Below are 25,602 nucleotides of genomic sequence, written 5' to 3' on the forward strand. Positions count from 1 at the left end.
TTTGTTTGTTTGTTTGTTTGTTTTTTGGTTTTTTTTTGTGGTTTTTTTTGTTCAGACTTGAGTAGCGGCACGGCTTTGCTTTCCAACACCTTCCATGTGTTTGTTTCACTCGGGGTTCGGGGGAAATCGGCGCTGAGGCCGGGTAGAAGTCTGCTTAGGGAAGGCTCTTCCTGAGGCCAGTACTGCCTTTAGCCGTCCGGGCGGGCGGGAAGAGCCGCTGGACCGCCGGCCCGCCCGGGTGCCCGGCCCCGGGAAGCGCACGGCTCCACCCGGCGCTGCGCAACGGCGCCGCGTCACCCGCGCGCGGCGGCGCTGCCCCTTTAAGAGAGGAGCGGTGACGTCACCCTGTTCCCCCTCCTCGCAGGCAGTGGGTGGCGCGCGCGGTGCCGTGCGCAGGCGCGGAGGGAGGGCCGGGCCGGGCCCGGCGTCGCCATGGGCTCCTGAGGCCTCCGCGCCCCCGCGCCGGTGCCGGCGCCGCCCGCGGGGCAGCGGGCAGGGCCCGACCCGACCCCTCCTCGCCCCACCGGGCTGGGCCGCGCCCGCCCGCCCGCTGCATGGTAAGACGTGGCGGGGGCGGCTGTGGGCGCACGGGCCGGGCGGGCCGGCGGGGCCGCGCTGGCGCGGGGGTGGCTCGTTGCGGCGCCCACGCACTCACCTTGCGCCCCGCGTCGGGCCGGTGTGGTCGCTATTCCCGCTCCCCCGCAGTTGCTCCTCCCGCTCCCCGACGTTACCCGCGCTACTCCCCCCGTCCCCACTCTCTACCCTCCACCCCGTTCCCCCCTCGGTGTGCGCCCCCTTCTCCTCAGGGCTGCCCCCGCCATTCCCCCTCCGCGCACATTCCTCCCGCATGGCCTCCATACCAGCGCACACACCGCCCACCCCCGCGTCTACCCACTGCCTCCCAGGGCAGCCCCCACCCCCGGTGCAGCCCACCCAATTCCTTCCTCTCCCTCCTTCCCCGCAACCTGTCCTTGCTGCAGCTGTTCCACTCTCCCTGTGCACGCACACGCCTCAGCACAGTCCCCTCGTTCCCCAGCGCTGTCACGCTCTTTGGTGTCCTTGGGTGGGTGTCACTGTCTGCACGGTTGTGTTTGTCCTGGGTGGGCTGGGAGTTCAGTAGGCTGCAGTAACGTGGTGGGCACCGGGTTTGTGTTTGCTGGGCTTCCTTTGGTTCGCACTGGATGGGCTGACAGACGCCTCGTGCATGTGCCGGTGTGGTAGGTGTGTGAGGAGGCTGATACTGTGCCTGCGTTCTTTTGCACTGTAGGTGAGTTGTGGTGGGTCTTGTTCGGATGCTTGTGGTGCCTCGAAATTTCAATTGCTCTGTAAGGGCTGAAGTCAGCCTTGGCAGCTGCAGGGTGTAGTGAAAGGAGGGCTTTGGAAGAACATGTGCATGACTGAGTTCTGATGAACTGTGGAAAGGGACTAGAGTGATTTCAGGGACAGCTCTGTGAAAGCTGCTTGGAACACTCTGAAGCTGTCAAGAGTGGGTGGAGGAGGAGGAGTGGGAAATCTAGAGGAAATAGTGAAGATGGCTCCTACTTACAGAAAGTTTGAAATTGTTCTTGCCATGTAAGGAGCTTGAACAGGAGTAATTATTGAAGACATAAAGACAGGTTTCCCCAGAGAGAAGACTGTTTACCTCTGTTAAAGATAAAAATAGAAGACATTGATCAATAAAATAGCAAAGGGTAATAGGGTGAATAGAAATGGCTTTCCTATCCTGCAAAAAAAAAAAAAAAAGAAAACAATCAATGAAAACGTAATAGGACATACATCCTACTAACAAAGACTTGGCTCTTTTAATACAGCACTTAACTGTGTCTTTGGACTTGTGTTGCTGGATGTTACCCTTTGGTCTAAGAGCTTAGCAGCCTCCGTAAAAGGGAATACAGATTTCTCTGGAAATGTTCGTGTTATTCGGGTTTCTAATACTAAAGGTTTGTATTTGTATGATACTGTTGGCAAAAAAGTAACCTCTCATGCTTTTTAGGATGTTGGCTAAGTCCTAAACAGTAGGGGTTTTGGGAGAGCTTTTCTTGTGGTGGAGGTATTCCAGAAAGGCCTACTTCAGGCTTTCTTTTCACCATTGTTCCCAAGAAAATTGGTTTCAAAGCTGCTCTGGTCTAGGGGAGCAGGTTTTTAGGTCCTTAATACTGTCATTAGTACAGTTGTGCTGTAAGCCTTAGGTGGCATGGAAGCAGCAGGTGATTGCCTCTGCATCTGGAGCAGGAGTGATTTGGTCTTGCTGCAAAATGGTTGGGAAGTTTTACCAATGAAGTCAGCGTTTCTGACCAGCTCGGCGGTGCTGGCAGATGTTTTTCTTTGTGATCCACTCAGGTCTCTACAATCAGTTCAGAGCGCTGAACAAGTGGAGCAAGGGGATGAGCCAGCCACTCCCAGCCACTGGGCGCCTTTTGGACTTCAGTTTGTCTGTCTCCTTAGGACACGTGGTGGTCAAAAGGGGAAGGTTCTTAGATAGACTGGTCAGAAAGTGAAGTTTGGTGTGACTGCCTGGTCTGGCAAAAGCATTCTGAGCTGTCTGGTCTTTAACCATTTGACAGAATCCAGCTAGAAATCTGCCTTGTTCTCTGTCAACTTCTTTGCCTGTTTGCTGGTAGCAGGCTGCGAGGTGAGCTTTTGCAGTTGGGGATTAGGATTCTTTTCTTCTCATGGATAGAAGAAGGGTGGGTGGGTTTTTTTCTTAGCACCAAATAGCTTTTAAAACACCTCCTTCCCCCTCAAAAAAGGTAGTTCCTTTTTCTACCCAGTTCTGCTGCTGCACTAACTAAAGCATCTAATAATCATGTTTTGGTGTAAGATGACAACCTTTTAATTTCCATGTGAGGAGCTTACCCTTCATTCCTTCTCCCTTCCTGTTCTGGTTTTGTTTTTAATTGGCTTATGTTTACATTGAGGGAGATAAATTGTTACCTGCTCCTTCTAGCGCATGTGCCTGTTTCATTTTCCAGCAGCTCTAAGGATATCTTTGGGCTCTTGCAGCAATGTCTGGTGGAAGCAGTGAATTCCTCAGGAGATGATTGTTGTTTGGTCTTAAGCTGCTTCAAGAGCCCAGTGTTGTATTGAGTGAAGTTTGAAGTAAAACCCGAAGTTTCAAATCAGCCTTGCTGATTCTGAAGTGCCGTTGCTATAACTCATTTTCTCAGTGTTTCCAGTCTAAAATTGAGGAAACCAAGGAAAGCAGCAGTGAATGTACAGGTTGGTCTGTCTACAATATGAAGAGGACAGCACAGCCTCAGAAATTGCATTTAACCTTTGTACAGTCGAGTTTTCTAGTACACGCCTGCTGCTGGCTGCCCATGTAACAAAGCAGCTGGGCATTATTGAGCAGCCCTGGCTGGGGGAAGAAGCTCTTCTCTGCTTTAGAGTTTGTGATTGATTGTGCTTGTCAAGGCCCTGGAAATATGAGGTGCTGTAGAGAATAGCACTGGGTTGGAGTTTTGTGTACCGGCTTGCCCAGCTGTTTGCTTGGAGAGTCTGTTGTGTGCTGTTCTTGCTTCTTCCCAGACTCATTGGGGTTTGCTTTCTTGTGGTGGAAGAGTGGTTTCCTGTCAAGACATCACACCCTGCCAGAGTGCTTGGGACTCTGAAAGCAGTTTGACACTGTGATAAGATGGATTGAAACACTTAGCTAAAACAACTGTAAAATGTTACAGTGCTTGAACTGAAAACACCCTTATAGTAACGGATTTGGGGTATTTTTTTTCTTCTCCCCCCCCCCCCATTTTTTTCTGTGGTTTGGTGTTTTGTTTGGTTTTTGTTGTTGTTGTTGTTTTGGGTGGTTTTTGTTTGTTTGTTTGTTTGTTTGTTTTTTCTGCTGCATGGACTACTTTTGGGGAGAGCAACTGGACTTGTTTTCAGAGCAGCAATTCCCCAGGAAAGTTTTGGAAGTGAAATTCTGCCAGACAAAGCCTGTTGCAGCCACCCTCCAGGAGTGAGGGTGAGTTGCAGCCACCCTCCAGGAGTCTCACCTCAGAGTCTCTCTTTTCTAAGAAGAGGCGGGGGCTGGAGTATTTGCTCATAGCCAGGTTCTCTCTCTTTAAAAATCAGGTCGGCCTCCATGGGGTTTTTGTTTCTAATGGTGTAAGTAACATGTCTGGGAAGGTGACAGAGCAAGCTGTGTCCAGGGAAAATACAGTGTATAGTCCCCCAAGCTGCTTAGGGACTGTGCTGTATCTGGCTTTGATCAGGTCCTTATAGCCCCTGAGGGGAATAATTCACAGGAACCTGAAAAGGGAAATAACTGACATTGTACCTGCAGTATTAACCCATACACTACCTGGATATTTGTCTCCCCATCCTCAAGTCTGTCTCTGTATTGAAAGGATGGGAATGTTACTATTATTATCTTACAGTCACAGTGCCTGGGAGTCTGATGATACTGAAAGGATCAGCTATTTGAGGATGTTGTGTAATGAAGAGTGACCAAGAGCATAGAGAGTTGGTGTCACCGCCTCACATTTTTTGTGTCTAGCCCCAAAGCATCCATCTCTGCCTGGGTATTTTGTACATGTGGCCCCTGATCAACTCGCTAGTAAAAAAATATCCCTCTGATTCAGCAAAGAAAATGACTGCAACATGTGCAGCAGTGAGGCTTCAAGGAGGAGATGAGATTAGATAATACCTTAAAAGCTGACCTTGCAGACCCAGTGTTCCCTCCTCAGGCTGCAGAACATGACATGGATGCTGTTGGAGGCTGCTGAGCTGATTGCTTGGAAGCCTGCAGCTCCCTGGTTGTGTCCAACACAGATACAGCCTCAGCAGCAGTAATGTAGCTGTGTCTCTGTCCAGGTTATTGAAATGAACATGGACAAGTCAGTCACTTCAAGAGGCAGGTTAGAAGTGAGTGAATTTCTCTTCCTGGCTCACCATATCTTGTCTCTTCCTTGCAGTTTTTGCTATGAAAGACTGGTTAGTGGTGAGTGAAGCTATTTGCAGCTATTTGTCCTGTCAGCTGGGAGTGATGTCTCTCTTCCTCCAAACTCTCCTGACTTACAGACTTCCTTTCTCCCCTCTCAATGACTTTGTGATGGCACTGATTTTACAAGAGTCTTAAGCCAAAAGTCATTTATACAAATTCCCTTTCAAGTAACTTCATGCAACTGCATAATTTAATGTCAAGAGTGTCAGGAAACACTGAGTTGAAGCTTTGTCCTTTTTTTAAGCATGCACCCTCTAGGGTTGATGCTTGGCATGATTTTTTTCTGTCTAGAGAAGATGCATTGCTGCTGTTGGCTTTTGGTATAAAGAGACTCCCATGAGTCCAAGAATACAAAGGTCCTAATTTGGCTTTCAGAGTTTTGCCTCTGTAGTATTTTTATTTTTCTTGATGAAGTAGCAGGGCAGGAGAGAAGTGTGGAGGGGCTAATGTTAGATAGAAGCAATGAATTTAGAAGCTCATGATTTTGGGGAATTAGGAAGGATGTTTGTGTCCTATGTCCAAAGGTTTAGAGAAAAAATAAATTAAAAAAGGAAAAAGAGCAACAAACTACAAACAAAAAGAAGCAAATCAGTTGTTATTGCACCAATAACAAAGTGGCTTTATAGGAGAGTGGCCTTGTGTGCTTTGTTGAGAATCACTGATTTTACTCCTGCAGCGTTCATCACTGCTGCATGTCTGCATCAGAGAATGATTGCTGGGTAAGTCAGATGTGCCATTGCCCTCATATGCACCATTGCACGGTTGCCTAGACCTCTGATAAAATGTCTGGGTTCTTTCAGCTCATTTACTTGCTAAATTGAAGTATGGATCTGATCTGATAGATTCTATATGTCATCTTCTGGGTGGAAAAGTATACTCTAATGTATTAGAAAAACTTCCTTTGTGAATGACTGCCACAGGTTCAATACTTTTCCATGCTGCTGTTCAATTTGAGTTTTGATTCTTCTTAAAAGAACTGTATACCCTGTGGTAACTTTAAAACTGTTGTCTACCCTGTCCTGGCACTCAGAGGTGGGAAACAATGAATGCCAGTGTTGGTGGAATAAGTTCTGATTTGACTTTGTTCTTGAGAGTTTGGAAAATGAAATGCAAGCATCCTCTGTCATGTGGGACACAATTGTTTACAACACATCCTTTTTTCTTTCTGCCTCTTTCCCCTCTGCCAGTTGCAGAATATCTTTACAGTCTTTCTGTGTTTCTCCCCTGGGAAGGGGAGGCTTGCCTGGTTTGTGTTGAGTTGGGCTGTTGGGAGTATGGGAAAGGGATGCAGTGCGTGTGTTTGATCCTGTTCTCAAAGGAGAGAAGGTTGGGGAACATCCTTTCTCCTCCTCTCCCTCCCCCTTTCTCTCTTTTTCCTGTCTCCTTCCAAAAAAGGGACTGGATGTTAGATATTGACCTATCACAATGTGGGTCAGTCCATGAAAAAAAAAAAAGAGGAGGAGGAGGATGGGGGGAGGAGGGCTGTGCAAATACAGTGAGACAACAGAAATTAATAGAGCAGAAAAAAACTCTGGAAAGAAGAGTGCATGGCTCAGGGTAAAAGGGTTTTGTTGTTGATTCTGTGTTTTTTAATGGGCGCTTGGGGAGGGGAAGCTTCTTTAGGACGACTCTAGGCTAGCAAAATGGGTGGGGGCTGTGTGAGCTGCACGTGCAGAAGATTTTTGTGGTATTCTCAGATTTTAGTTTCCCTAAAATGAGGAACATAGGGGTGTGACCTTGTTGAAGGTTAAATTGTTTGTGTGTAAGTGCAGTCTTATGTGTATATAGGCCTGGGATCATCTCTTGAGTATGGCTTAGTGGGTGTGTACCTTGCCATGTGGTTTGGTCTGCCTTAGGTGCCTGACTCCTCTACCTTCTGTTTCTGAGCTAATGGCTCCCTGCTCCACTCTTGCTGACCCTACTAGTCTTCTGTCCCAGTGACACTTTTTTCCCCTTGTTTCACTGACTGTACCGACAGCTGTGAAATTGTGACTGGGGCATCTCTTCAGACTGCTCACTGCTCTAAAGAAATAACACTGAGGAGAACTGCATTTGGATCTGCACTTGTTGTGCAGACAGACAAGCACGTTAAGCTGACATGGGGTGCAGCAGCTGCAGATGCAAGCGCTGTGTGTGTTTGTGAGTCTGGTGAGTGCCTGTCTTGTGACTGAGCACAGCATTTTTTCATGTGTGTTTAGAGTTTCCCATGTGTGCCTGTGTGTCAGGTGTGTATTGTGGGCTGACTTTGACCAATCTGAGATTTAAGAAAGCTTTGCCCAGCATGAGCAGTAAAATGTAGATGAGTTGTACCAGTTAAAATTGTATACCCGGTCACATACTTAACTCTGATTGTTTTAGGAGTGCTGCTGGGGAGCTTAAAAATGCACTGTTGGGACCTTTTCATGTCTCATAGCTAAGCAAACAAGATGTCACCCCAGAGAGCAAAAGCGATTTAAGAAGTAATAAATGTGAAAGCATTTGATTTTACTTGAATTGCTATCACTGATTTAGTGCTATTTTGTCCCATCTGCCTGCTCCTTTTCTTCTCTTTTGCCATTTCAGCTGGTGATGCCATCCCTTTGGGTATTGAAAACACCTCAAATTAATTATTTATCATATATGTCTTGCACAATAGAAAGAGCTAGTCCCAGTTGGCAATTCTAGGCATTGTTATAATTAAAATGGTCTAAAATAACATTGAACCATTTTGTCCTGTGTTTTTGTATTCCTTGTAAGTCTAGGGCACGTTGTCATAAACATTAAGCTGCTGCTTTCACTAATATAGAGCTCTTGCTTGTGTCCTAATAAATGCAGAAAGTTCAGGCTCTGATTTATCTACTACATGGCAGTTCAGTATTGGCCTTTTTGGATCCAGAATAAAGATAATTTAATGGAGAAACTCTTGAAGAAATAAGAATTTGAGGGGAATGGAAAATGTTTTTGTGGTATTTTAACAAAGTTCAAAGTTCGTATGGTGGATATTTAAATCAATGTAACCGTGGAGTAAGTTTTAAAGAAGAACATTGTCTTGTCTCATAGCTCTCCAGGAGAACCTTGCAGCCAGGTTGTGTGTGTTTTTTTGATTTGTGTCTTGTACAGCAGAAGGAGGCTTAGCTGCTAAGACTCTTTCATGGGGTAGCTTTGTGTATCATTCTTTGCTCACTCAGCAGTTTAGAAATTAAATACTTTCAGCCTCAGATGAGATGATCTATTTTAAAACCACAGATTGTTTTTGCAGATGGGCAAGAACAGCTTCTGAGTCCTGCTGTTTAGGGTTCTTTTCCTGTTGGCACTGGGGTAGCTCTTGCTCAGAGCAGGCAAACACCTCCTCCTTTACTAGATTGTGTTGGAATATTCAGATGTACCCCATGGAACTAAAGGACCACGCCTGAACCTTTCTTCCCTCCTCTTACACCACATTTGTTGTGTCAGAAGTGAGGTTTTCATATTTATGTTTGTTTATGTAGAAATAGCTTCTCCTCAGAGGTAACATTTTCCATGCCTTTATGCAAGCCAAAAATGAAGTTTTTTGTTTTCACTTTTGCCACATCCTGTCTGTTTTCTGTTTTGAGTTTATTTTCAGCAGAAGAAGCTGCCATGTTAATGTTGGAGACAGGAGGTCTCTGTTTCCAAAAGATACAAGACTGGCAATCTGCTCCTGATGGAGAATTAGTGTGCTGGTTTTTCTGTAGATGCAGGCCATGTGGACACATCCCTGCTACTTTACATGTGTGTGGTGTCATTAAGAGAACTGGTCCCCATGCCATTTGGAGCTTCTTCTCTATGAAGAATATTTGTAACAGTGTTCTGCATCTCTGGGTTTTTATAAGGGTATTTATCTTGATAGAAATAGTATAGGCTTTGTTTTGTTTTCTTTTCCCTTCCTTACATTGAGAGTCCCCCCAGTACTCCTTAAGTGTTTTCAGAAGATGTGTTAGATGAGTGTAAGAGGTACTAGTTTGGTGTTTAAGCTAATGCCCTGGCAGCACAAGGCCTTGTCTTGCTCTAACGTACATAACTTGTGATGACATCTGGGCAGGAACAGGTGCAGCTTGTAGGGGATGGGAGCGTGATCCCTGCCTTCCCTGTTGGGAGGTGTTAGGGGATGGGAGCATGATCCCTGCCTTCCCTGTTGGGAGGTGTTAGTGTATAGCACTGCCAGAAACTCCTGTAAACCACGTAGAAGAATCATACTAGCTCTGATCCAAATTTCTTGTGGCCATCCTGAAATACACCTAACCTGTGTCCAAAAGTCCTGTGTGTTTATATAGATGTACTTTTATGTGTGCTTGTTTCCAGTTGCCAAAGTTTGGTGCGTTTCTGGGACTATTGCCGTCCTGTTATGTTGCAGGTTACCTCCGGAGGGAGCAAGGTAGTCACTTGGAGATGGAGAAAGCTCCAAGAGTGAAATCTAGAAGTGTTGAAATATTTTCCTTTGATAGGTTTAGGAGAGCTCTCCAGAGAGGGAGAATAAGTGTGCAAGGAACTTTACTCTTCCTTGAACTGAAAGCAATGATGAAACAGGTGGGAAGAGAAAACAAGCAGAAGAGTAAGAAATGCTTCAAAATTTATTATGCATTAGATTGGTTTGTATTGCATTGGTAATTTGGGTTTCCAAATGCCCCTAATTTGACATATGGTAATGTCAAGCACTTTCCTTGTGGTTTGGTACCTTGCAGTGCTGGGAACTGTGTGGACAGAGAACAAAAAGATAGTTGTCCCAGGGAGCTTAAAATGCACAAGAAACAACAGAGGAATACAGCCAGCTGGGAGGAGCACCAGGAAAGAGATCACAGCCAGGAGGTGATGGAGGTGAATAGAGAATAGTTTTATAGCTGTTGGGAAGTACCTTTTTACCCAGGCATGAGAGTAAGCAGGAAAGTGTGTTGTAGCGCTGGCTTGGGCTGTGATGGAGGTAGGTGTCTAAGAAATAAATGTCAAAACACATTCACAGTGTAAGAGGGAAACTGCTGATACCAAGGCACTGGATCTGTAGCTTATCAGGGCAGTATTTTTGTTGTGACATGTTCCCAGGCACTGCCTTTTCTGGCCTACTCTGGACTTGTGTCCTCTTGCACAGTGGGAAGAGACATTTCAGAAGCAAGGCCTGTTGAGACGAGCTGCCACAGCCCACCCTCACAATGCTCTTTTTAAAAAGGCAGAAGAGGAGCTAGCAGACTGAGCTGGTGGCAGTGAATGAGCTGAAATCCACTTTCCTGATTAAGGCTCCAGTCATCTGTGCTATTACCTGTTTCTTAAGTATAAACTGGAATTGCTCTTACAGCTTCAGCTTCTTGCATACAGTAGAATTTCATAACAACAGCTTTGTGCACTACTTATACCTGTCACTGTAGCTTGACAGGACTTGAGGAGATTAGAAGGGATAATTTGGAAGGCTTATGTTAATTTTGTGGATTTTGGAGTACAGCATTCCTTTGTGTTTTACTAGCAAGGAGAATGAGCTGCAAACTGATGCATAGAACCAATAAAAGATGTCTAGGAAATAAAATGCTGTCCTCAGGGGCAGCCCTGAGTGCTCATGGGTGAGGTGGTTTGAGTAGGATGTCACCATAGGACACGAAATAACACGACATGGACACGCTGCTCTTTCAAGATAAAAAGAGACTTTTTAATTTCTGACTCCAACATTTATAGATTTCCAAAAGTGACAGTGGATTGGAGGGTGACAGTGCCACCTCTCCAATGACACTGGACAAACCAACAGTCTATCAAATTTCTCTGCTTCCATAAAAGAATGCAAAACAATAGGTTATTTACATAAAGTGTGTGAGAAAGTTCATTACAAGAATGTAAACATCAGAAAACTTAGAAAATTTTAAAAAATCAAGGTGACAGTAGGAGATATAAGACCTGTTTTGTAAGAGAGTTTGTATATTTTCTTTCAGAACACAGTGGTGGACAAAGTTATTAGTTTCAATGACTGTGTGAATTGAAGGGGATTAGGTGAAGAGTGATGCACAATCCTGTAATTAATGGCTGTTGATGTATAATCACAAGGGGGCAGTGTTAAGATTACATACACATCTTCAATTTATGACTGACCTTGCTTATGAATACATAACCCTTGTCATGACAAAATGCTTGTTGATCACTTTTTGCTGTTTTTACTTATTTTTAAATGAGTGCAGAGATACAGAAGAATTCCCTTTCAGATCATCAGTTCTCATGATGTTACTGCTGCTGCATTTGGGTCTCTGCTGCTGATGTGGTTTGATTAGCTGGAGTGTGGAGGTCCAGGTCCTGTTTCTCCTGGCACCTGTGGTCTGCTGTATAGATCCTCTCCCCCATGAACTTTCGGAAGGGCTTAGCAGCTTCCTGTCTTGCATAGCTCCCAAAGTGCACTGGGATGTGTAGGACTGCAGCTGGCTGGACTTTATTTAGAGCTAGGTTAACCACAGGTGCATCTGCTCTGATTTCATTTTAGATGTGCCCTTCTTGAGCTTTGTGGAAGCATTCTCAGCACTGTGCATATTCAGTTGCTTCAGAAGTTACTTGGGTAGAACTCCCTTTCTTTTAAAAGCAATAAAAGCCTTGCTAACTTGTGACATCTCCATCTCTCCAAATATTTAGATATAGTACAGATGATGAAATGTGTGTGTATGCTTAGAAGCTCAAAACTTAGGTTACATTTTCTGTACTGATCATGTCTGGAGAGGAATTACCCTACTGTACATGCAGTTCTGGAAAACTGTAACTCAGAGCAGGGATCTATGGGAAAGAACAAAGAAAAGCCAGGTTTGACGATTAGCTTGTAAATTAAGGCACAGCACTTGTACAGCTCCACCTATAGTAAGACATGCTTAAACAAATCTGAGTGTTTTCCAGGACTTTTTTTTTTCCCCCATGGAAGAAAGCAGAAAGGATTTGGAGTATGACATGAGGTAACATCAGACTGTTGCACACTGGTGATACGGGTGTGTGTCTGGGAAAAGCCTATGCTATAGAGGCCATTTTTGTGCCTTAGTGTGCATGTGGAAAGGACTTGCTGCTGGCACTCTGCTTTTTCTGGGTACCTGTTCCCTAGTTTGTGCTGTGGCTTCAGGTGGAGCAGGGCTGGGGCAGTTGCTCTGTGAACATATATTCTCTTTTGTGTTCTGTATCAGCCTGTCAGTAGATGACAGATGTGTCCTTCCCTGGTGCAGCTCTAAACTCTGGCAATGGATCATTGGCCTTTCCAAAGCCCTTTCCATCCACTGATCATAAAGGCCTATGTAAAAACAATTACTTGAGCTTTTATAGAAGTGCTTTTCTGAAAAATATTAGGAGGTTATCAGAAGGAGGCAATATTATGCTGTTCCCTTTGATAGGGGGATCAGAAGTAGCTCTTCTGATGGATACGACCAATGGCTGCCTGCTTGTGATCTTGGTTTAAGTGGATTATCTTCCTACAATCCAGAGGTCACACTAGAGCCTGCTTATGACCAAATTGAAAATAATAGCTACTTTAGATCTTAGACCTTCAAGAATTTGTTCCATTGAAAGAAGATAGCTTTTTAGCCAGGAAATGGCCAAGGATCATGCTGGTTTGAAATCTTGCATATTCTTGTGTTCTGTATGTGTTTTTTGTGTCAGCTGGCTTTTAAAAGCCAATCAGGTTAAATTCACATCATATAGAAAACAGTGCAAAGTTAGTAACATTTATAACAGGCTGGCTAAATGTACCATGCTGTACAAATTTTGATAAAAGCATGACTTTCATGCTGTTCACACTGTCAAAGTGAGGTATGTCAGTGCATATCCTTCAATGACAGTGCTTTGGGATGAGTGTGGTTTTCAGCATGGCTGTAGGGAGAGGTGGGCATTGCTTGCTGGAGGAATTAGGATATTCTTCCCCCTGCCCCCTTCCTGCACAGGGACACTGTGGCACATAGTCTTGTTGCTTGTTGCTGCTTGGTAGGCTAACCATGACACTAGGACACAGCAGAATAGCCTGTACTCCTATGGAAAATAGAGACATTAACTTAAGTATGCCTGTCATCTTCCAGTAGGGATGGTTTAGATACTTCCTTCTGATCTTTTTACAAGGGTATGTAGTGATAGGACTAAGGGAAATGGCTTTAAACTGAGAGTAGGTTAAATTAGATATTAGGAAGGAATTCTTTGCTGTGAGAGAGGTGAGGCAGTGGCACATGTTGCCCAGAGGACTTAGGGATGCTCCATCCTTTGAAGTGTTCAAGGACAGGTTTGTTGGAGCTCTGAGCAACCTGGTCTAATGGAAGGAGTCCCTGGCCCACACCACAGGGCTTGGAACTATATGATCTTTAAGGTCCTTTCCAACCCAAACCATTCTATGATTCTGTGATCTCTGATGAATGCTGTATTCATCTTAAATATTTTTGTTGCAGAAGGGGGGTGATAGTGGCAGTGGCCAGATTTCATGATCTCTGGGGGGCTGTCAGAGGTTCCTGAGTACCACATGATGTGTTGTATCACAAGGGGTGGCAGTGGCAGACTTACCCAGGTCATATTCACAAAGCATGTGAGCTGCCTGGTGGAAGGCATGTGAGAGATGCTGAGTTCTATTATATTCCTGACTCCTTTCAGCTGGGTTCAATTGCTTTGTGGTTCTCTTCCCTGACAGGTCTTGGCCCGTGGGCAGCTCTTTAGCAATCCCAACGGGAATCTCACACCAAAAGGCACCATGATTATGATGACTGATGTCACTGCAGCCCCCAGACTGGGGTCAGCTGCCACCACTCCAGCTGTGGCTCCTAACTTCTCCTGGATGCCAGAGGATGGCAGCCCCACGGCTGTGGAGCAGCCAATATTCCTCATGACCACTGCTGCTCAGGCTATCTCAGGTTTCTTTGTATGGACAGCTTTGCTCATCACCTGCCATCAGGTAAAACCCTGTCACTTGTACTTCTCATCCTTTCCTTTTCCCCGCATGAAGAACAGACCATTTCCACAGTGTAAATGGAGAGGAAGCACACTCTTTAAAACTAGCTGGTGTAAAACATTTGGCCATCTCGTGAAGGTTTTGCAGAAAGGTGTGTTATCTTAGGTCATCCTTTCACAGGTCTTCAGCTGAATATTGCCATTTTTTATTGTGTCAGCTGTTAGCTAAAAGATCCTAGTCACCTGTTGTTTGACATTCCTCCTTTGATCTCCTGTGCCAGTGGATTCCACAGGCTGAACTCTGCTGTGGAAACGAGTAGCAGGAAATGTTTCATTTTAATTTTTTCCTCCTCCCCTCTCTCTGGGGCAGGTGTCCTGGGAGCCTGAGTAAGTCAAACCCTGTATCCTGTTCTATACCTCTCTTTCATGCAGTTGTCATGTGAACTGAAAAATACAGTGGGGAAACACAAGCCCTGTTATTTATGAACCCATGTTTTGTACCTGTTGGATTGTAGATTCCAGAGCGATGACAAGAATGTAGAAAAGTACAGCCTATTGATGGAGTACAGGAGCTAGTGAAGGTAAAAAATGGATTAGTCACAGATGAATAAGAGTAACACCTGCAGTTTCACCAGCTTGGGTAACAATTACAAGTGCCGTGGATCCTCCTGTCAAATTGATCACCTGCTGAGGGTAGGAAGAAATTTTCCTGTGCAGTATAACATTGCACAGTTAGGCGTTAATACCCTTCTCTGAAGAAACCCATGGATGTCAGTGCCAGAGACACTGTTGATTGAAACGCGCTGTTGTCCTCTGACATGGCAGCAGTTCCTGTGCTCTCCCAGGCACACGGATCACTGGGCTCTTTTGACATCCCAAGGGCAAAGCTTGGAGTCATCTGAACTCTGGTGTCAGCTGTCTCTGTGCTGGATGAGATGTGTCACTGGGATTGTCGCAAGGCAAAAATATCTCTCAGGTTTGTTAGCTTACTTTCGACCTGTTCTCCTCAGGAAATGAGCTTTTTGTGAGCTCCTCATGGGTTAAGAAGAGGAATTGGAAGGGAAACAGAAGTATTTTTGAGCCTTTCAGTCAGTTTTGACCAGGGAGGAACAAGCAACAGACAGATGGGGAGGCAAAAGCCCCTCTCACAGGGGAAAGATGAGAGTGTATGTTTTTTTAGTCTCTGGAGAATCCTCACAGCACTCCAAAATGCACGGTGAAGCTTCAAACAAATGCTTGTACCTCTTCAGGCAGCAGAATCAGTTAGTGGTGAGGCTCATACGTAATCAGCTGGCTGTTACTAATTCCAGCAGCTGGGACAGCAGCTCAGTGAGAATTGCTGTACAGAGGCCTTGCCTCTCCTGGCTCTGTGGTCAAGGAGTGTACCCACAAATAGTGCTGAAGCTCTGCCTGGCTTATTAGGGCATTGCAGGGGTTGTGCTCATCTTCAGGGTGTGCTTGTGGTCAATACCTTTTTGGGGAGGTGGGTATTCTGTAAAAAAGCATCTTAGGTGTGGGATTTAATGATGGCTAAGGAACTGTGAGTGGTGGGAGCGGAGAGGGTGGGGATGCTGTGCTCCCCCCAGCCAGTGACTTAGAGGGCATGTGTGCAGTCAGACAGAACAAACTGTGGTTCCTATGAGCTCAGTGCTCCCTTGATGGCTGACCCTTTGTGGCTGTGCTGTCACCCATGTGCAGAATAACACCTTTTGAGCAGATGGGCTGTGGCTTATCAGCTTGTGATGTGCTGTAAAGGGCTCTCCTAGGTTGTTTCAGGTGAAAGTCTCTAAAGCATCCAAAACAGCCAAACAAATGAGTGAGTATTCACAACAAGTGTGCCCACCTTCTCTTTTCAGAGAAAAGCAGCCTGCAGTGTAATGAATCTTAGGTACTTAAAGGAGGATAGCAGGGATGTAGAACTGGAAAAAAAAGGTATGAACAAAAAGAATGTGGGCAAGGTTTTGTAAAAATAAATCAATTCTCTATAAGAATCTAGATTAGATGCCTCCATTTTCTCTTCCCTCTCCTTCCCCCTGTCTGCAAACTAGGGGTTGCTATATCAATGCCATACGATAACAGTGATTTATCTTTTCTTTTATGTTCATCACCTTGAGGCTGCTGGAGGTAATCAAGAGGTGATTTAGTGAGTTTGTTTTTCCTGGCCCAATTGACTCTCCAGTTCTGCTTTCTCCTCTGTGCTCTATATACCGCTGATGCCGGTCTCCCCTCTCCATCTCTCAGATCTACATGCATCTCCGCTGCTATAGCTGCCCAAACGAACAGCGCTACATCGTTCGGATCCTCTTCATCGTGCCCATTTATGCTTTTGACTCATGGCTCAGTCTCCTGTTCTTCACCAATGACCAGTACTATGTTTACTTTGGCACAGTGCGGGACTGCTATGAAGGTAAGGAGGGCTCAGGCAGAAAATGGGGGGGGTGGGAAGTCTCTGCCCTGAGAGAACTTTATTTCTGGTTGAAAACAGCATTTCTGGAGAGGGCACCGCTGTTACGTACTGAATGGTGTGCCTAACTGGATGGCCATGACTTGCTTAGTGACTGAAAATCATAGAATGATTTGAATGGTTTGTCTCAGGATGGACCTTTGAAGATCATCTAGTGCAGCACCCCTGCCATGGTCTGGGACACCTTTCACTAGATCAGGTTGCCCAAAGCCCTGTCCAACTTGACCCTCTCCCTCAGTGGCCTCTGAGCATGAGCCTTCCATCCAGGGTTCTATAGAGACTAAGTTTATGGTTTTCTGGGGTGCTTTGCTTCAGGAAGGTAAAAGGTTTTGGTGAAACCAAAAAATCTGATGGTATCTAGGTGTTAGAAAGTGACATATTGCTTAGCTCCTGCCTCTTTCAATGGCACTTAGCAGCCAGACACTGCTTTGTCCTGTGTTCCTGGTGCAGCTTGTTAGCAGTGTATTCTTCTGGTCCTATCCTGTGGCCACTTGTGTGCTTGCACTGAGTAGCACAATGGCCATGTGCTGGGGCTGGTGAAGTGTAAAGTGCTTTGGAGTCCCGAAAAAGAGAGGGTGCCATGTTTAGAATGAGCACCTGCTTGGTTTTGGTTATCTGCTCCAGTGATGTAATACCACTGGCACTGTATATGAGGGAAATGGTTTCTTTCCTGTAAATGCTATTGTAACTTCCCTCGTAGTCTCATCCTGTAAGAAGCCTCTACCTATTCAGCAGGAGATACTGCACTCTAGCAGTGTCTTTTTGAGGACAGTTTATCACCATAACCTCATTAAATCCTAAATCATTGGTGCAGTTGTTTTGGTGAGATCTGCATTGCATAGAGTTGCCCCTGGCCATGTGAACAAGTTAATCAGCTGAAGAGACCAGCAGGCCTTCCTTCATGTCCCCAGCAATGCTCTAGATGCAGCAGCAGATGGCAAATGCACACACATGATGCAATCATTGTTTGGGGGCTGGGTTTTTTTCTTTCCCCTGCCCTGTGCATGTGTATGGGTCTAGCAGGAAGCCTGCTGCTCTCCTAACAACAGCCACTGTCCCTCTGCATCTCTTGCCCTGGGAGTTTGCAAGCATTTGAGCATCTGCTCAGGAGGCTGCCGGTGCTCCAGGCTTCACCTCGGCATGTTGGCCTATGTGAGAAAACTACAAGTGGAGGTGAAGACCCCTTTGGGGAAAGCAGGTTCTCTCCCTCACTTTTTCTGGGGATTGCTCAAAATAGCCTTTTTGTCTCTTGCCATCCACCTTTCTATTTTAGAAAGGTTTTACATTGCAAAGTGGGCTATTAAGGAATGGAGGAAGAAGACCCTACTAGTAAATTTTGAAAGCTGTCTTAAGCTATTTATGGACTATATTTTGTAGTGTGTGTTAGGAGGAGCCTGTTCTGGTTTTACTCTTTCATGTCACTGCTTCTATACCAACCAGGGTGTCAGAAACACTGACACAAGTAGGGTTTGTATGGGTTTTTTTTTATGTTGATATCATGAATACCATCTGATGGATGTGGATGGGAATGGGAAAAGAGTTATTTGCTGGTGTGATGAGCTTTGCTAGTTAGCACTTCTTTTGGGGATGAATGGGCAGATATTTCTCCCTCTTGTTTTGCTTTGCTTTGTTTTCTTCCTCTGATGTCATCTTTTCCCTAGTGCCTGGGGAATGGGCAGCTGGTATTGTAATGGCCACATCAGAGGGCAGGGGTCACTGGAGGACAATAGGAAAAGCTTAGCTCTTCTTCCTCTGGGTGCTGTCAGCTAAGTTGCAGGAAAATTGAAGGCAAAAGGGGTTGCCACAGTTATTTAAATAATTTTTTTCGTGGTTGGTATTTTCTGTCCTAATTAAAGCTTTGGCAAAATTATTACTGTGTGAACTTCGTTCAATAATAAGGATTACAGATAGAATAACAATATCCCAATTACATACATAGGCATATATACCACTGGCTTTTATGTGCCACAGCAGTCTTGCCAGTTAGACACATCTACAAGTCATAAGTACAGTTTTTGAGACTGTGTAAGTGTTTTGGGGACCGTGGAGTATCTCTTAGCCAGGGCATAGTTTAGATGCTTATAGAAGAATTTGTCTGACTTTGGAAGATCATTCATGTGGAAAAATTGACCTCGGGTCTAATAACTGGCTGCTTGGGGAGATCAGCTTCTCAGTGTTGTACATTATTAAGTTTCTGTTCTTATTTTAGAGTTCCTTGAGACTGCTATTTCTATCCCAGTTATTTGGGGCAAACCCCAGGATTTGGGTGTTGTCATTCCAGGGAATGTCCAGACGCCGGTGACCATAGAATATAATGTTGCAAGAAGGGTCATCTGGTCTGTCATTTTGCCCCAAGGCTGTCTGTGTCAAATGCAGTAGTACAGTCCTTGCCCTAAAAAAATCTCACAACTTCAAGAGTCCAACAGCAATTTTAACAAGTCAAGAGAGTGGCAGACAGGATGTGTATAGGCTCACTTCATGCACATTTAAGTGAGTTTGGATCCCATGAGAAGGAGATATATCTGTAGTTATGGGGAACCGAAATGGGGCAGAGTGTTAGTGGTCGATCTGTTTGTCATCTGTAACAGGTTTCTGAGGAAGGCAGAAAAGAGGTGTCCTAAGGAGAATTTTATTCAGCACACAAGAAATTTCATCTTTTTGAGAAAATGAAGCACAGAGCCTGTTTTGCAAAAGTCCTCACAAGACATGAAAACAGAGTTTCACTGACTGTTATAAACTCTCTGTTTCTCCAACTCTTATGTCTATAGCCTGGTTATCTGGCAGAGACAAACTGTGTTCATCAGCTAAAAGGTTAAATACAGGAGATAACATATGGCTGATGGATCAGAGATACCTTTTCCAGATTATTTAGTACCAGTATAATGTCTTGGTATAATGCACAGGAACCCTGTAAAGAATGGCATCTTACAAATGCCAAATAAAACAGAGTTTTAAATGATTCTGTTTTAAATGATTCTGTGACCCTTTTGGCATGAGTCATGGAACTGGCCTGGGACTTTGGCCAAACTCCCATTCAGATAGTTTTGTGAGTGCTGAGGTAGGATGATAAATGCAGTGAAAATCTGGAGTGCTTTGAAGAGAAAGGTGCTGCATAAGCAGTCCCTGCTAATGTTTGGTCTGTTGTCTGTGCTTTTGGTCCTTGCACCTGTTTTGAAGTTGGTTGTCATTTTACTGTGATTGATGTCTTTGCAGCCTTTGTAATATACAACTTTCTCAGCCTCTGCTATGAGTACTTGGGAGGGGAAAGCTCCATCATGTCTGAGATCAGAGGGAAACCAATTGAGTGAGTATTTATTGTGCTTACAGCATGACGCTGTCCTCCTTCTGTGCCCATCTACTATTTCTCTATCCCTGTCCTGAAAAACTGTGTCAGGTGGCAAATGTCTGCTGGAACTGGCCAGCATGGATGATGATGATTTACCAGTACCTTCCTCTGAGACAGATCAGGCTGATCACATCCTCTTAGGCAAGCTGGACTGATTCACAGTTTTTCTGGACACCTGCCTATTCCTTTGTTTATTTTCCTACACCCTTCTCTTCCTTTAAATCTTTTCTGTCTTCAGTTGATTGTGTGTGTCTCCTCTAGGATCTATATTTCTCCCCATGCTATTTGGTGACAGGAAAAAAAAAGTTGCAGTGTATAGTCATGATGTTGTTTTAGACGGATCTCTAGAAGAGGGTATGGCCTCTATGGGTAACTGCAGTCATTGTTGGAGAAATGACACCTGCAACTTGGCTACAGAGAGGTGGATAAAGAGGGTAGGAATCTTGCACTCTTGCCCAAATCTTGCTTGTGAACTCTGTCATCTTGTGTTGGTTCTTTCAGGTCCAGCTGTGTGTATGGGACTTGCTGCCTGTGGGGAAAGACATATTCAATTGGATTCCTGAGATTCTGCAAACAGGTATGGGCTGGGACATTCTGCAGAAATTAAGTGTGTGGGGGTGGCAATGGTGCCTTTTGCTGCTGAATTTCTGAGATTTTTGGTCGGAGCTCTAATAGCATTTTGAGAGGCCTGCAGACTGCTGAGAAGAGGATGTGTTTCAGGGTTGGTTTGGTGTTAAGAATTATTTAAATATGTTAAGAATGATTTTCTACTCAACCCCACATCAGGAAGGCCGTAGTTTAAGACACAAGTTATCTCCTGGAACTGATGTTAATCCTAGGAAGAAACTTTTCATTTCTGGATTACAGAGGTCCCAACTCCAAGAAATTGATGTCTGTGTTGTGTCGCAGACACCCCACAGTTGTGTAACAGCCTCCTGAATTCGCAGTGCTGCTGTTGTGATTTGGAGCTGAGGAGGGGTGGAGGTTAAGCATGACACATTGGTTTGTAGGAGTAACCAAGTATTGCTCACCATGTGTGTCTGTCTGTGCTGAACTGGGTATGTCGAGGGCGGGTGAATGGGGGAGGCCTACACCTCTATACAGCCCTTGTCTGCTCATTGCAGGTCAGTCACCTCTGGCTGTCATGAAACAGCAGGTGAATTTCAAGGCTTTGCTCACTTGCTGAAATGAACACAGGAGGTTTCTGTGGAGGCAGTGTGAAGCAGGTCTGGTTCTTCGAAAGGGCTCATGTCATTGTAATTTCAGTCACAGGTCTAGATATCTGCGCTGGCTTCTCCTGAGCATCATGGCCCATCTTCTGTGTTTTAGCAATATGCAGGAACATCAAAAGTACAGCGCAGCCTCATGGTAATATCCAGTGTTAAGCTGTGCTGCACAAGTGGCCATTTTCAAAGGACCACTTCTTTTGCGTATGTGTTCTCTTTGTCCCTGCCCCATATTTTGTCCTTACAGCTTTTCTGTTTTCTTGCCCCATAATTTCTTTTCTAGTCTGAACCCAGTATGTTACTTCAGCTGTTCCTCATGTGTTTCATCTGGACACCCTTTGGTTGATTCACTGCATTACCTATTCTTATTGCTCCTAATGTTAATTTTTACCTTTTAAATATATGGTAAACAGATGTAACACCCATGAAAGTGAATGAATCCTGGTGAAATAGTTTCCCTTAGACTTCTTGCTTCTCATGTCCCACAGCCTCTTGCAGTCACTACCTGGGTTGCACATGTCTGTGTTTAGAAAGTTTGTTCATGACAGTGAAGACTAGAAGCACACCTTGGGGTATGGGGAAGGTGTGTTTTTTCTGCTGGCCTCCACAAATCCCGGCTCTTTTGGTAACTGTCTTTGGTAGATATTTTGCTTTCCTTTTGCTGGTATGTGACAGCAATTTTTCTACTCATGCCTGCCTTTTGCTAACTGCTAAGTCTGCTGTGGAGGCTGTGAGGGAGGTGTATTGCAAAGAGATGCTTAAGTACTTCCATCCTTCTTGGCTTGAATTTAGATATTGTCTTGGTGAGAAATTGTTGATGCCAAGGTTCACTTTCTGGTGCTTCTAGACTTTCAGGATTTTTGGGGAAGACCTTTCAAGGTAGGTTCCTGGGAAGGCTGGTGTGAAAGGGCAACAGAACAAATGTCAGTGCTGACCTGTGCAGTATCCACCATGGTGATGATCAGTGAGAGGAATGTGCTGAAAGGAACACCTTGCCCTTTATAGCCATGTTCTCAGTACCTCCAGCACTTCTTTTGCCTCCCATCACCACCTGCCCATTTTCTGCTCTTTCTGGTCCCTTTCATGCTGAAGGAAGCTGTGTGTTATAAATTTTTTTCTTACCACCTTCACACTGTCCCCCCGCAGTTTTTCTCAGGCAGCTGCCTGTTTTGGGTCAGTCAGTCTGCCTGTGTTGCCTGTGGACCTCCAGCAGTGTGGTGGTGTGCTGGCGTCTGTGGTGTGAAATACAAACAGCTTGTTTCCTTAAAGATGTCTTGACCAAGATTCTTTGCTGGGCCTCTGTCTGGTGACCCTCACACATGGGTCACACACCATCCATGTGCCTCCCATATGCTATAGCATCTTCTAGGGAAGCACCTAAAAATAGTACATGGTGGTTTGGATTGCAGGGAAATGGTTAAAATGTCCCCAGATCAGAAGGAGGGGAAGCTCAGAGGATGGAGTTGTTTACCAATTAGCTTGACCTTTTCTAGTTCACATATTTAAAGTGACTCACTAACTGGCATGTGCTGGGGTTTTTAATCTCCTTGAAGTCTTATGACCACTAACAAATTGCATCGTATCCAAAGCAATTATTACTGTTTGGTTTTACCTTCTTTCCATACATAGCCCTCCCCACATGCACACAGGTCAGCATCTACCCAGGCTCTCCTAGCCTCCTTCAGGGAGACACAGGTCACATCTCTTCAGGGAGACATTTTTAGGGCCATAAGTCTTTCCTTTTTTTAGGACTTTGAAGTTCAACATCTGCAGAAAGTTGATGAATGTTGTGGCTTTGAGAGAACACTCAGTTCCACTAGGAGCAGTAGTTTATACAGGCAGAATGGATAGAGCTGGTCCCAAGTGCCACAGAATCTTTGGGGAGATTCAGTAAAGGTCATATGGATGACAACAGAATAGCTCTTAACTTGTGTGTGGCAACACACATTGCTGTGTTTACAAAACGCCTGAATATTGTGGCAGTTGTAAAAAGTTCCTTCTCAAACGGCGGGGTTTCCCTCTGATCCAGGGGACTTTCTTGCCTAACTTTGTGGCAGCTATGGACTGGAGTTTGCTTTCCTTCCCCAGTATGTCTCTATTAAACTTGCTGTGTCTGTGCCATAGCACAGTGTGAGATTTTTTGCTTTTCATACTGTTACAGTGCATAAATGTGCTGCAGCACAGCCTGTCAAAAGCAGCTCTGGAAGAGTGGGGCTGACAGCTTCTAGGAACAACCCTACAGAGAGGTTTTTCTTCCTATTCTGGACAAGTAGATAGCACATGTACATCTTCTGAAACTTCTTCATCTCCTCTTGGGTGCTGCAGTCCTCAAGCACAATCAGTTAGCAAGTGGCAGAGTCAGACATCTTGTTGAAGCTGTATTTATTGTGTTGCCTTGCAGAGTGGTCCAAGTGCACACTCCATTGTGATGCTTTTGGCAGCTTGTCCTCTTGCACCACCTGCCTTCTCATTCCTCCCCTCTCATTCCTGTAGGCTACCCTGCAGTTCTGTGTGGTGAAGCCCCTCATGGCCATCAGCACAGTCATCCTTCAGGCCTTCGGCAAGTACCAGGATGGTGACTTTGAGTAAGTTTATTATTTAAACATGCAGGAATTGGCTGCCCTTTCTCTGCCTGGCTTTGCTTATTGTCTGTGTGTGTGTGCTGGGAAAAGATGGGAGTACATGGGTTGACATGCATGAGAAAAGAAGGCAAAGGTAGCCCTCTTTTAGCTTCATGTTTCTTCTACCTTGGTTTGGGGGTGGAAATGGGATAGGGAGGCAGGAAGGAAATGGACTCTTCAAACTTTCCATTGACATTGGTGAGGGGAAAACATGCTGAAGTTTCAGACATTCATATGTATCTTCTCTTTTCAGTGTAACCAGTGGCTACCTCTATGTGACGATCATCTACAACATCTCTGTCAGCCTGGCACTGTATGCCCTCTTCCTTTTCTACTTCGCCACACGTGAGCTGCTCAGTCCCTATAGCCCAGTCCTCAAGTTCTTCATGGTGAAGTCTGTCATCTTCCTGTCCTTCTGGCAAGGTGAGCTGCTTTTCCCTTCCCTTGGTAGGCATAAAGAGCTCTCTGCAGGGGCTCAGGCACAAGAGTTGATAGAGCAGATGTTGATTAATAGACAAAATGTCTTCCTGTATTCCATTTGGTTTATAGTCATTGCTTTTCTCTGGGAAAGCTGTTTTGCACAGATTTAATTTTTGTATATATGCTCCTGAATCCTTATTATCCCTGTGTGTGTGTGTGCACCTGTATTTGGCAAAATCAGCTGATAGGTTGAAGAGTTCTCTGCATTCCTGAAACAGTCATAAAGCACAAGCTGCCAGCATTTTATCTGCATGCTGCCATTTTATTGATTAAAGTGACACATCTAAAAAGTTTTAGTGCTTTTTTTGGTGCTCTAAAAATAAAATCTTAATGGTATGTCTGTGTTGTATGTGAAGGAGCAAGCTGGCTGGATGCAGTGTGTACTGCCACAGAACCACTGCTGGGAGAAGGACACTCAGAATTCATACACATGGAGCAGAGGCACAGTCAGAAAGTTGAAATTCCACCTAAGCTTAGTGCTTCTGACTAATTGGCTCTAAGCATTTCCCTGTTCAATGCCCTACTTAGGTTTACTGAGTTGCACTTCAAAGACTAATTGAGTAGGAACTTAGGTGGAATTCAGGCTGTTGGAGTATAGCCCATCCTCCCTGTTTACAGACAAACTAATAAGCTGTCTGGTTTATCATCTTGAGTCCTCTGGTCACACACTTTGTCCTCTCGGAAATTCTTCAGTCACTAAGCTGTGGACAGGGATAAACCTCTTTCTTACAGAGGTGTGTCAAAACCACTAATATGCTTCAATGAAAAGTTCTGTTACTTCAGTTTTTGTTCTAGCGAGTGCAAGTGGTGATGTTGCAAAATGTGGAATATGTCAAAATTTTCTTAAGAAAGGATGTTCTTTGGTGTTTGATCTTTGTATGCTTTCAAGTCTAATCAACAAGAGGTTTAATCTGTGAAACAGGAGCTAACAAACAAGCTCCAAGTGATGTCCAGATGTTAGAAAGACAAATTACTTGGCAGTAGAACTGCCTTGTTAAGGTTTAGGGATCAACGTTTTTCAGTGACCTTCGGGGAGGTTAACAAAGCTTGGGAAGAGGGATGTGCCACAGATAGTAGACACAGAATGCAGAACTTAAAAGCCACAAAGACACTTGGCAAAGCCCCCAAGGTAAGAAAGAAACTAATAAAGACAGCTCAGCAACTGTGCTGAATCAGCTCCAACAGAGTAAAAGGTAATTCTGGCAAGGGGAGATCATGGCCACTGACCCAAGAAACCACCGACTGGAAAGGAGAGAGAGACTGAGCATGCAGACTAATTAGCATGAGCAGGGAGAGGTCCATTAACCAATAGAAGACAGAATACTAATTAAAAAGAGAATTAGGTAATTTTTAGCCAAGGAACATTAGTGGCTTTGTTGGGTAAAATGTATAAATAGCAAAAAGCTTTGGTAGTCATCATGCTGGCTTTGTGGATTTGCCAGCCAGCACCCCTTTCTGTGCAGAACTGTAAATAAGCCAAGTACCTTGACTCTTTGTGTGGATTGGCCTCTTGCACACTGTGTGAAAGAACCTATTTTGGGACAACACTGAGATCACAGGATTGCTTACAGAAATATCTGACTCCTCTTACCCTTTTGGACTTAATCAAGTCCTACAGCAGTTAGTTCCACAGTTTATGTGTCAGTTGAGGATAGAAGAGGATC

At 44.8% G+C, this 25,602-nt stretch overlaps 1 protein-coding gene across 5 annotated transcripts in view; it reads left to right on the plus strand.

Annotated features, from left to right (window-relative positions):
* The first annotated feature begins 414 nt into the window (after nt 1-414).
* Nucleotides 415-25,602, plus strand: part of TMEM184B (transmembrane protein 184B) — a 30,837-nt gene continuing 5,649 nt past the window's right edge. For 2 of the 5 annotated variants that reach the window (XM_030237713.2, XM_030237714.2), the window contains exons 1-7: nt 415-557; nt 13,545-13,805; nt 16,043-16,208; nt 19,479-19,569; nt 20,113-20,188; nt 23,331-23,422; nt 23,712-23,881. In XM_030237713.2, the coding sequence (XP_030093573.1) occupies nt 555-557; nt 13,545-13,805; nt 16,043-16,208; nt 19,479-19,569; nt 20,113-20,188; nt 23,331-23,422; nt 23,712-23,881 (859 nt within the window). In that variant the 5' untranslated portion in view covers nt 415-554. Of the gene's footprint in view, nt 558-3,863; nt 3,962-10,699; nt 11,845-13,544; nt 13,806-16,042; nt 16,209-19,478; nt 19,570-20,112; nt 20,189-23,330; nt 23,423-23,711; nt 23,882-25,602 lie in introns of those variants that run through there. The other 3 variants (XM_030237716.2, XM_030237715.2, XM_050970098.1) reach the window with 3 other exon arrangements.

The sequence above is a fragment of the Serinus canaria genome, chromosome 1A (genome assembly GCF_022539315.1).
Source record: "Serinus canaria isolate serCan28SL12 chromosome 1A, serCan2020, whole genome shotgun sequence".
NCBI classification, from domain to species: domain Eukaryota; kingdom Metazoa; phylum Chordata; class Aves; order Passeriformes; family Fringillidae; genus Serinus; species Serinus canaria.